The following is an 11,795-nucleotide window of genomic DNA, read 5'->3' as shown; positions in this document are numbered from 1 at the left end:
CTTTGGGGGCCTCAGTTTCTCCATTTGTCAAATATGGGCATTGGACTAGTTGATCTATAAGACAACTTCCAGAAGGAACAAAGGATCACAGAGGAGCTCAATGTTCTGATTCTCAGCCCAGGGCTTCCCAAATTGGGTCCTCATTGAGCTGGGTGTGACCCTGAGGGTGAAGATTTAAGCAAGTACATTTAAGAGTGTCTCTGTGTTCAAACCAGACATGAATCATAGAACACAGAACGTCAGAGCTGGCAGGGTATTTAGAACTTCTCTAGTCCAGCCCTCTCATTTTACAGATGGGGAAACTGAGGCTCTGAAAGAGATTCATCCAAAGTCACACACATACTAAGTAGCAAAGGCTGGTGAAAATTAGGTGTTTTCTCAGCCTACTACCTCCATTCAACAAACATTCAAAAACCGCCTTCTGTGTAGAAGACCTCCTTGGATATCTACCCTGACCAAGAGTCCCCATCCCAGGACCATCACCACCCCCAGCTCTCTGGCTCTCCCTTCCTCGGATTGGGGAAAGGGTTAAGGAACTCTGAAGAGTCTGCTCCGATCCTTTGCTGAGAATCTGGGGGATGAGGGGAGGGGACTCAAAGGAAAAGTGTTTGGGGATTCCTCGCCTTCTGGAAGCATTGAGAATCAGCCGCTCGTTGAGTCTGAAGCTCCGAAGGACAGACTGAGACAGGCAAGAGACAGACGCTTTCACTGTTAAGTTGCGAGATTGAGAGAAGAGAGAGAAACACCTTGAGGGGAGAAGACAAAGTCAGGCGCACGCTCCCGGAGATGGAGTAGGGAAGGGGCAGCGAGTCAGACGCACGCTGCCCGAGACAAACTGAGGGAAGGGAGTAAGAGATAAAGGCACCATCTCTCTTCCAGAGCCAGCAGCTTGAAAAGGGTAGTGAGGGATCCAAACAGAGCCCGGGGCGGGGCGGGGCGGGGCGGGGCCGGCCGGGCGTTAGGGGAGGTGCCGAGGGACAGAAGGGAGGGGTGGGGCACCAACCCCGGAGAGGGTGAGCCTCCGGCTCAGCTCCCTTGCTTGCAGATTGAGCAATTTGGGAGCGGGAGGAGCCGAGCCTAGCAAAGCGGAGGAGAGGGGGCGCGGGAGGCTGGGCGCACGGGGCTGGCCGGCAGCGCCCCTCGCCCCCTCCCGGCCCCTGCCCGGGCCCCTGTCCCTGCCTTCAGGACTGCATCAGACGGAACAGGACAGCTGGGGCCCGAGCATAGCAGGATATCCAGTCGAGGTAAGGACGTCCACATCTCGGTCCTGTTTGAGACTGAGACCCGAAATCCGGATTCTACCTGAAATTGGGTGGGGGCGGATAGAGTGACTAGGGTTCGGCACCCTCTCTCATTAAGAGAGCCTCTAGTCTAGTGGACTGAGCAGCTTGGAGCTCAGGACCGGACAAATCGGCCTCTCCCTTTGGGTAAGTAATAGGGGGAGGGGGCACGTGGGACCAGAACCCCGTTTTGTCTCCAGCACCTGCCTGATGAGTCTGAAGCAAGTGATACGGAGGATAGCCAAGGGATCCAGGTGAAGGAATTTCTATCCCGGAGGCCTCTATCCTCCCATTCCAGGTCACATTGCTTCAGCCTCCCTTCTCCTTCCCCGCCAAATCCTCTATCCCATGCTCCCTATCCATTGCCACCCCCCTCCCCATCCTTAACTTTCTTCCAGTCCCTGTACTGTTCTGAGGGTGAGCACTGCTATGGCCAGTTAAGGAATATAAAGAACTGGAGTCAGGAGAGAGAGGGTAATTTACTACTCTTCTCGCCTCCTTCCATCACCGTTCTTCCTCCCCTTCTCTCTTTCCCTCCTTCCCCCCTTCCCTCCCCAGTACTTGCTGGGAACAGAGATGCAGAGTGAAATAAGTTGAAACCTGGTAGGGGAATTGGTTGGAGACCATACTTAAGAAGAGTCTAGAACGAAGCCTTCTGGGATGCATTGTGGCCACTTGAATCCCAAGGAAGTGCTTCTCCTGGCCCCTGGCTGCATGGGGGGAGGGGGCTTCACTCAAATCCTCTTGGGTAGAGAGTATGACCTGAGTTGACTCTGGACTTGGGGAGGGCCCATAAAGGAAGGAAAGATTTTATTTGCCCTGTACTCCACTTCCTCCCTCCCCCCACCATGGGAGGGACCTTCTGGGTCCCCTAGCATCTGGCTCAGCTCTCTCTGAGGGAGACACAAATCTCCCACAGGTCAGGTTTACATTAGGGCTGCCCCCCTGCAGCCCCTTTCCCCCACCCCCTGCCAGTCTGCCGAGGTGTAATACATCAGCTCAGGCTGGGCCAGTGATGGGATTAGGCTCCAAACCTCTCTCCAGTGCAAAGTCCCCATCCCCCAAGGAGTAAAGGGGAGGGAGGAGAGGATGGGGATGGTTTACATTTTCTGTTTGTATCTGGCTCCCAAGCACCAATTTATCCTGATTGAATTTGCAAACAAGAGAGTGAAAGTTATTTCAGTCATGCCCCTTCCCCAGCTGTGTCCTTCCCCTCCGCTCTCCTTCCCACTCCAGCCCTAGCTAGCTTCTCCCCGACTACAGTGCCCCCAGCTGTGTCCCTTTTCACCCAAGCAACAACCCTACAGCTGTGTCCCCTTCTTCCCTGTCATGGTCCTCAACTGGATCTCCTTCTTTGCCATCCATCAACTCCATTCCCATAGTGTGGGTAACAATCTCTAGCTAACACCCCTTCCTTGTATTTTGGGATGACATACAAGTAGAATCCCTGTTCTGGTGCCTCATCATTCTTCTGAAGATGGCATTTCACAGGGGGAAAGAAAAGGAGGAGGGAAGCTGGGATCAGAGGACTCTCCCACCCCAGGAAGATTAAGAACAGGTGGGGCCTTTTGGCAATAAAGTCACCAGGAGCCTTCCACAGAGAGGTCATAGTTACAATGCAGCGTCATGTAAAATGGAGTTTGGGGGCCCTTCCAACTTGATAGCCTTGAAGCGCAATGCCTACTTATTCCCTTATATTGATCGACCTTCTCCCCTTCCCCATTTTCACTGATAACTGACAATTGGTGAGAAGTGACCGCCATCACTGTAACTTCCCACCCAATTTCCTGCCCTCTTTCTCTATCTTTAATCCTCCGCTCACAAGCCATTTCAGGGACAAGTCTTTTTAGAAATTGCCCTTTCTGTCTGGGCTGACTCACCTGCCCAGCATGCCCAATCTATATGTACAGGCCCTCAGCCAATTCCCCTTCTCCACCCTCAGACTTCTAAGGCACTGACTTCTTTGGCAATTCCCCTTACTGCCTTTCTTTGAATCCCCACTGCTTAGCATACAACAGAGTGCTTAATAAACACTTATTGACTGAGTAAGTGATAGCCATCAGCTGGAGACCTAAAGGAACTTAGGTAGTTTACAAGAAAGTTGGTCAGCTCAGTCTCTCCTTTCTGTGTTCAGTGGAACTGTCATTGGTTTGTGGCATCTTTGAGGTTATAGACTAGTGGCCTGGAAGATATTCGATATTTTGAAGGATTTTTTTTTCCAGATGTCTTACAATTATGGGAAAAGGACTCTAGAGTTCTGGCCCCTAGTACCAACTCTACTAACTTGCTGCGTAGTCAACTTGCCTTCTCGTCCTCCTCCACTGTAAAATGAAAAGTTTTGGACTGAATGGTTGTTAGAAGATCCCTTCTAGAGATAAAATCTAGAGATAATCAAAGGCTTTATATCCTACCCATCCCGAGCCAGAGTGTATGTCTCTGTCGATCTCCCTGAACTTTCGAATTCATCCCCATCAGGATGATCCCAGCAGATTGCCCCCATCCACCCAGTAACTCGGGCTTCTGACCATCAAAGTAAGAATTAGGTATGCTTTAGGACCCTTTACAGTTCTGATTGTGATACTTTGACTGCTAGGAATAGATTGGGGGTCTTTGCAGAGAAAGTAAGTGGCAAGGGCAGCAGGCAGGATAAGGATTGGGAAACCTGGGAGAGGACTGAAGATAGAAGAGCTCATTGGCAGGGAAGTTGACTGGATCACTGGATCATTGATAGATACACTGGGATTATCACGGGAGAGGTAAATCATAGGAGCCCCGTAAGGTGAAGAAGGCATTTGGGGGTGACTGTGGAATTCCTGCAAGCTTCTGCTGAAATACCAGACAAGTTCACTCAGCCTCACATAAACACTCTTCCCAGGCAGCTTAACCACTTGAGCTTGTGCGTAGCCTTCAAAGCTTGGGTGGGGGTGGGGTGGAGGGTCTTGGGTGAGGAGGGGAGGGAGGTCCTGAACTTCCAACTCGATAATGATTTATCTCCTCCCCTGGTGGGCTTGGAGAAACTCAGGGATAGGAGAGCTGGTTGCCAAGGAGTTGGGGGATGGGAAATGTGGGTGTCTCAGGGTAGGCAGTGAGGAGATGATAGGGGAATTTAGGAGGAGAAGAGCTAGGAGTGCTGATCTTCCCGATGGACATTTTTATCTTTCTGGGCTGATGTATGGAGAATTTGGGGAAGGAGGGGTCCATTTCAGGGAGGGATAGATTCTCCTGACAGCTGTCAGAGAAGCCAGACTCCCTAAACTCGGCAGATCCCCATCCAGCCCATAGCTGTCTAGGGACTCGGGAGACAACTACCCAAGAAAGAGGGCTGACCTTAAAATCAGGAAAACTTGGATTCAAATCCTACCTCAGACATCCATTAACTATGTGACTCTGGACAAGCTACTTAATCTCTTTCAGCCTCTGCATTTGCAAAAAAGAAAAAAAAAAGGGGGGGGGTGACAATAATGGCACTTACCTCCAAGGATTGGTGTATGAATCAAACAAGATTATATGTGTGCATGCACATACATAATTTATATTGCATATGCACGTGTGTTTGTGTGTATATACATGTGTATATTCATGTGTGTTTTTATATGCTTTAAGTACATATACTATATATATTTTATTGTACACTTAAGGTTGCAAAGCTATATACACACATGTGTATATATACAAAGCTCTATATATGTGTATGTGCATATATATTATATTTGTGTGTATATACACACACACATATACTTTGCAATCATAAAATGATAAATGTTATATACTTTAAGCATAAATATGCTCCTGGAGATGAGGATTCAAGCATAAAGGTGATGAATTTTTCCATCTTGCCAGTGAAGGGACTCCCACTCCCATTTGATCTGGTGCTAGCCTGGGGTATAGAGAGGGGGAAGGGACTTGTGGCAGAGGGAAAATGTTTACCTGGATCCTTCCACCTCCAAGGTTGACTCTCTATCTCCAACTGCACCATGTTGTCTCTCAGCAATGGGATTGTGGGATTAGGTTTTGTGAGTGCCCGGTACTGTGCTTGTACAGAATGGTAGAGCAGAGCAAGAGATTTGAAAAGGAGCCATATGCAGAGATGGAGAGAGAAATGAAGTCTCTCTCTTCTGGTTTCCTTCTTAGGAGGGGCACACAATCCCTACCACAGCCCCCAAGCATATAGCCCTCAAGTTTTGCTAAGCACTTAGCCTACATTATCTCAGTTGAGTGAGGAGAGAGTTGGTGTAATGGGAATTTCATAGGCTGTAAAGTGAGAGGATCTGGATCCCACCTCTCCTGCCCATTAGCTGGATCTTTTAGCCTTTAAAAGGTTGTTTTGTTTTATTTTTGCCTCTCGAGAAGCCGCTGTCACCTTAGTGCCACAATGTGGCATCAGAGCAGGACTTTAGGGGAAGAATGGGCAGAAGGGAGTGTGATTAAGTATGAAAGGGTGAGTGTGAATGAATGTGTATGGAAAGGGTCATGTTCCCAGGATGGGCTCAGTGGCTACATAATCACACTTCCGGGACATAGCCTCTACTCTGTGGATGCCCATATCTCCTAGCCCTGGGCTGGGCTGGATGGGATGGTGGGAGGAGGGGACTGATGGGGGGAGAGGAGAGGAAGGGGATGGACTCAGGGCTGTCTGGGTCACTCTGGCCAGCAAAGCTGCCAGGGGGGATTAGCCTAATTTTCTGTGTCGATGGCCTGAGTGGCGCCTGCTGCCTCTTTTATTCCGGCACAATGGCAGTGGCCGCCCGCCCTGCTGTGTCAGAAGTTTCTGTGCCCCCAGGAAGTCTCACTTCTCTCCTCCCTGCCCAGCCCAGAGACAGGGACAGAATCCAACTGATGCCCACAGGGCTGGAGAACTTGGACTCCAAGGAAAGGTGAAGGGTTAGAGAATCGAAAGTTTGGGGGAAACCATTTCTTCTGGTAGCCAGAAGATTGCCAAATGCCTCTGACTGAGGGGTTAGTCCATCTGGATTCTGCTTGAACACCTTCAGTGACAGGGAGCTCACTCTTTGAAATGTGTCAGGGTATACTAGAAAGAACTGTGGACTTGGAATCGAGACAACTTGAGTTCATATTGCATGTAACATAAACAGTGTAATTTAGGACAAATCCCCTGAGATTTCTGAGTCTTAATTTCCTCACCTGTAAAATAGGGCTTAATAATGACTCCCGAGTCATGAAGCTCAAATAAAAATAAGTAGCATTACAAGACATAGTGGAAATTGAGTGGGATTTATTTTGTTCAAATCCCAAATAAGATACTTAGTAGCTCGTGTGGCAAGTCTTTTAATTAAATCCCATCTTAGGAAGGATACTGACAATTTGAAGCAACTTGAAGGCAGAAAAGGGATACTGTGAAGGATGAGAATGGACATATTGTGCAAAGATTGAGTTAATGAACTGCTGGTGTTTAGCTTAGAGAGCAGTACTGGCAAGCACTTAGAGGGCAGTATTGGCAAGCAGTTATTAAGCATTTATTTACTTGCCCAGGATCACATAGCTAGTAAATTGTGAGTGCAAATCTGAACTCAGAAGGATGTCTTATTGACTCCAGACCCAGGCTTCTATCCATTGCGCCACCTAGCTACCTCTATTATATTTAACTACTTTGTGTCTGGGCAAGTCCTTTCTTTAATCGATCTGAGCCTGTTGTCTCCTCTGTAAAATGTAGGATCAAAATGTTAATTATCATTTTTCTGGGGCAGTCCCTTTCATCGTTGCTCAACTCTGAGTGTTAGAAAGTTCCTTCTTAGGACTTCATGTCTAAAATATTCTCCCTTCTCTCCCCAAGTTTCCTCAGTTCACATGGCACCTTCTCAAACACCTTCATACGTAACCATCCCCATCCCATTATTTAAACACCTTTATTAGCTCCTACAGTCTTCTCCAACTGTGGTCCTTTATAGCTCTCCTTTTCTTAGTTAAACTCTTTGAAAAATCCATCTATATTTGCCGCTTCCATTTCCTGGCCATAATCTGTTGTAGTCTGGCTTCCAACTTTATCACTCAACCGAAATTACTCTCTTTAAAATTACCAATGATCTCTTAATCATTGACTCTAAAGGTCTTGACTCAAATCATCTCCTATCTGCTGCTTGATATTATTGACCACCACTTCTTCCAAGATACTGTCTTCTCTTGACATTTCTCACCTGGTTCTCTTCTTACCTATTTTCCTGTTCCTTCCAGTCTCCTTTACTACCTCACTATCCACTTCATATCCTCTAACTATGGAATTTCCCTACATTTCTATTCTATGTCTTTTCTCACATCTCTCAACAATATCTTAGTAACCTCAACAACTCCAATAATTTAAACTGTCATCTGTATGTAGATGGGGGCAACTAGGTGGCACAGTGAATAGAGCATTGGTTTTGGAATCAGAAAGACTCATCTTCATAATTTCAAATTCAGCCTCCAAAACTTCCTAGATGTGTGACCCCGGACAAGTCACTTAATCCTGTCTACCTCAGTTTCCTCTTAATGAGTTAGAATAGAAAATAATAAACTATTCCAATATCTTTGCCCAAGAAAAATCCAAAATCGGGTCATGGAGAGTTGGATGCAACTGAAATTACTCAATAACAACTATGTAGATGACTTCCAGATCTATATATTCAGCCCCATTCTCTTCCTTGGGCTTTAGTTGTTAATCACCAATGCTTGCTGGATATTGCAAACTGGATGTCCCAAAGACATTTCAAATTTTAACATATAGAAAACGAAATTAATTATTTCTCCTTGAAACCTTCCTTTTTTCAAACTTACATTTTTCTTTTTTTATTAAAGCTTTTTATTTTCAAAGCATATGCATGAATAATTTTTCAACATTGACCTTTGCAAAACCTTGTGTTCCAAATTCCCCTCCCTTCCTCCCACCTCCTCCCCTAAATGGCAAGTAATCCAATATATATATATATATACATATTTATACAATTATCTTACTGCACAAGAAAAGTCAGATCAGCAAGGAAAAAAATGAGAAAGAAAACAAAATGCAAGCAAGCAACAACAAAAAAGAGTCAAAATGCTATGTTGTGATCCACATTCAGTTCCCACAGTCCTCTTTCTGGGTGTAGATGGCTCTCTTCATCACAAGATTATTGGAACTGGCCTCAGCAATCTCATTGTTGAAGAGTCATGTTCATCAGAATTGATTGTCATATAATATTAATGTTGCTGTATATAATGATCTCCTGGTTCTGTTCACTTCACTCAATATCAGTTCATGTAAGTCTCTCCAGGCCTTTCTGAAATCATCCTGCTGGGCATTTCTTATAGAACAGTAATATTCCATAACATTCAAATACCATAACTTATTCAGCCATTCTCTACCTGATGGGCACCCACTTAGTTTCCAATTTCTTACCACTACAAAAAGAGCTGCCACAAACATTTTTGTACACACAGGTCCCTTTCCCTTCTTTAGTATCTCCTTGGGGTATAAGCCCAGTAGAAACACTGCTAGGTCAAAATGCCTACAAAGTTTGATAACTTTTTGAGCATAGTTCCAAATTGCTCTCCAGAATGGTTGGATCAGTTCACAACTCCACCAACAATGTATTAGTGTCCCAGTTTTCCCACATTCCCTCCAACATTTGTCATTATCTTTTCCTGTCATCTTAGACAATCTGAGAGGTGTGTAGTGGTATCTCAGAGTTATTTTAATTTGCATTTCTCTGATCAATAGTGATTTAGAGCACCTTTTCATATGATTAGAATGGTTTCAATTTCATCTGAAAATTGTCTGTTCATATCCTTTGACCACATATCAATTGGAGAATGGCTTAAATTCTTATACATTTAAATCAATTCTCTATATATTTTAGAAATGAGACCTTTATCGGAACCATTGAATGTAAAATTTTTTTTCCCAGCTTATTGCCTCCCTTCTAATCTTGTCTGCATTGGTTTTGTTTGTACAAAACCTTTTTTAACTTAATATAATCAAAATTATCTATTTTGTCAAACATACATTTTTCTGTTAAAAGCAATATCATTTTTTCCATTCTGCAGGTTCATAACCTTAACATTATCCTCAGCGCCTCTCTCTCACACACACACCACACATCTAATCTATTGTCAAATCCTATCTTCTAACTCTACATCATACATTTATACATCTGACCCCTTCCCTTTACTCCCACGTCACCATCTTAGTTCCAGCCCTCATCATCTCTTTTCTAGATTATTGCAAGTCTCCTAATTGGTCTCCCTGCCTCAAGTCTCTCACATTCCAATCCAACCTCTACACTGCTGCTGTAGTAATTTTCTTTAAGGACAAATCTAACCATGTGATCCTCCCTCTCCTCAATCAACTCTATTGGCTTCCTATTACCTCTAGGATAAACTATAAATTCCTGTTTTGCTTTAAAAGCCTAACAGAGACTGGCCCTAACCTTTCTTTCCAGCATCAGTGGACATTACTGCCCCTTCCACACTTTCATGGAACAAACTGGCCTCGTGTCTGTTCCTCCTACATGACATTCCCATCTCCTATTTACATGACTTTGCACTAGGCATTTCACATGCCTTAAATGCCTTTTCTTCTTATTTCCACTTCAGGAGCTTCCTCTTTCTTTAAAATGAAACTCAAACACTACCTTGTACATGAAACCTTTCCTGATTCCTCTAATGGCTTCCTCTCAATATTGTGTTTAGCTTTGTTGTTGTTGCTGTTGAGTCATTTTAGTTGGTTATGACTGTGAACCCATTTGAGGCTTTTTTTTTTTTTTTTTTTTTTTTTTTGCCAAAGATGCTGAAGTGGTTTGCCATTTCCTTCTTCAGCTCATTTGACAGATGAGGAAACTGAGGCAAACCCAGTTAGATGACTTGCCCAGGATCACACAGCTAATAAGTATCAGGCCAGATATGAACTCAGGAGAATTTCTTTCTGACTGCAGTCTCTCGTTGTGCCACCTAGCTGCCTCTATTGTATTTAACTACTTTGTAAAAATATTTACTAACATTTTAATTCATACTAAACATATATTTGATTTATACTAAAGATATATATATATATATGTCCACATAATTTATAGTAGACATATACATATACTTATAATGTACACACATATACACATGTATATACTATATATATATATACACTATATACTATACAAAAATATGTGTACTATACACATATGTATGTGTGTATATATGTATATATATATACACACATATATATAGTTTAAATAATATATACACACATATACTTGTCTCCTCTACTAGAAGCTAAAGTCCTTGTGTGTAGGGATTTTTTCATTTTCTATATTTATAACCCCAATACCTGACATATGAATAATTGATTTTCTAGTCCTTTTAGCTTTCCTCTCTGAGTTTATCTTCTCACTAGTCTACATGTATGTTATACTTGCCTATTTATATATATATCTTGATTCCCTCGTTAGAATGTAATCTCCCCAAAGGCAGGAACTATTTTTCCCTTTTTTTTTTTTACTTTTTAGTATCTCCAGCGCCTAAAAAAAATACCAAGATTTTGGTCCAGGGAAAGGACATGGTGGAGACAGGGGGATTTGGGAGGGCTTAATTCATAATGCTTGCTTGATGAGTTGATTGATTAAATGCCTCCTTTTCCCCTTTCCCTTTTAGGTTTCAGTTTGATGTGACTGTGTCTTGATGTTCCAGCAGAAGTCATAAAGCAGCTGTCCCCGGATGTGACGGCGTCCCTTTTCCCACCTTTCCCCAAGCTTCTGAGGTGGGGAAGGGACTTCTGAATTCCCTATGGGGCTGACAGCAGAGCTGGTCCTCCCCTGCCCATTTCCATCACCCCCTGAGATTATGGTAGCTGTGAGCGATGGTCCAGACCTGGGACCCACCTCGCTGACCCAGCTCTGCAGCCACTAGCTGGAGCCAGGTGCCCCCAGACCACGCTGCCTTCCAGGGGGCCAGGAGCTGGGGAGTGACTATGCGGCTTGGACTGTTGGTGGTGGCCCTCATTCTGAGCTCGATGCATCTTGCTGGCAGCAGCCGAGGGTTGAAGGGGAAAAGACAGAGGCGGAGTACGTAAAGGGGACAGGTCTGAGGTGGTTTATTGGGTGGGAGAGAAGGGAAGGACATGAGGGGTATCATTTTCTTGGTTATAAGTTATCATGTCTTAGAATCTTAGATTCATAGAAACTTCAGAGGTCCTTGATGTAGGAATCTTCGCTGTTACACTTAAAAAAAATGGTCATCCAACCTCTATTTGAACACCTCCAACAATGGGAAGCTCACTACTCCTGAGATAGCCCATTCAGTTGTTTGACAATTTTGATTAATAAGTTCTTTCTGATGTTGAACTAACATAAACGTCCAATAAACTTAACTTCCTGTAGACTGTAAATTTAACCACGGTAAACTTCCTATAGATAGGGTTTTTCTTTTCTTTTTAAAAAATTTCTGTGGAAGTTATGGACTCTTCAGAATTATGCTTTTGAAGACATAAAATAACATATAGAATTACAAAAGAAACCAATTATTTTGAAATGAATGTTTGAAAAAAATGTTCACAGA

The 11,795-nt window shown here is 44.1% G+C and overlaps 1 protein-coding gene across 1 annotated transcript in view; it reads left to right on the top strand.

The window, feature by feature from the left end:
* Window positions 1–994: 994 nt before the first annotated feature.
* RSPO1 (R-spondin 1) overlaps window positions 995–11,795 on the top strand; it is a 29,116-nt gene continuing 18,315 nt past the window's right edge. Inside the window, exons 1-2 of the mRNA XM_003765373.4 lie at window positions 995–1,244; window positions 10,893–11,302. Coding sequence (XP_003765421.1) covers window positions 11,209–11,302 — 94 coding nt within the window. The 5' untranslated portion in view covers window positions 995–1,244; window positions 10,893–11,208. The remainder of the gene's footprint in view (window positions 1,245–10,892; window positions 11,303–11,795) is intronic.

The sequence above is a fragment of the Sarcophilus harrisii genome, chromosome 3 (assembly GCF_902635505.1).
Source record: "Sarcophilus harrisii chromosome 3, mSarHar1.11, whole genome shotgun sequence".
Classification (NCBI taxonomy): Eukaryota; Metazoa; Chordata; class Mammalia; order Dasyuromorphia; family Dasyuridae; genus Sarcophilus; species Sarcophilus harrisii.
Note: the sequence above shows the minus strand (reverse complement) of the source record. Positions and strands in the feature narration are given on the sequence as shown.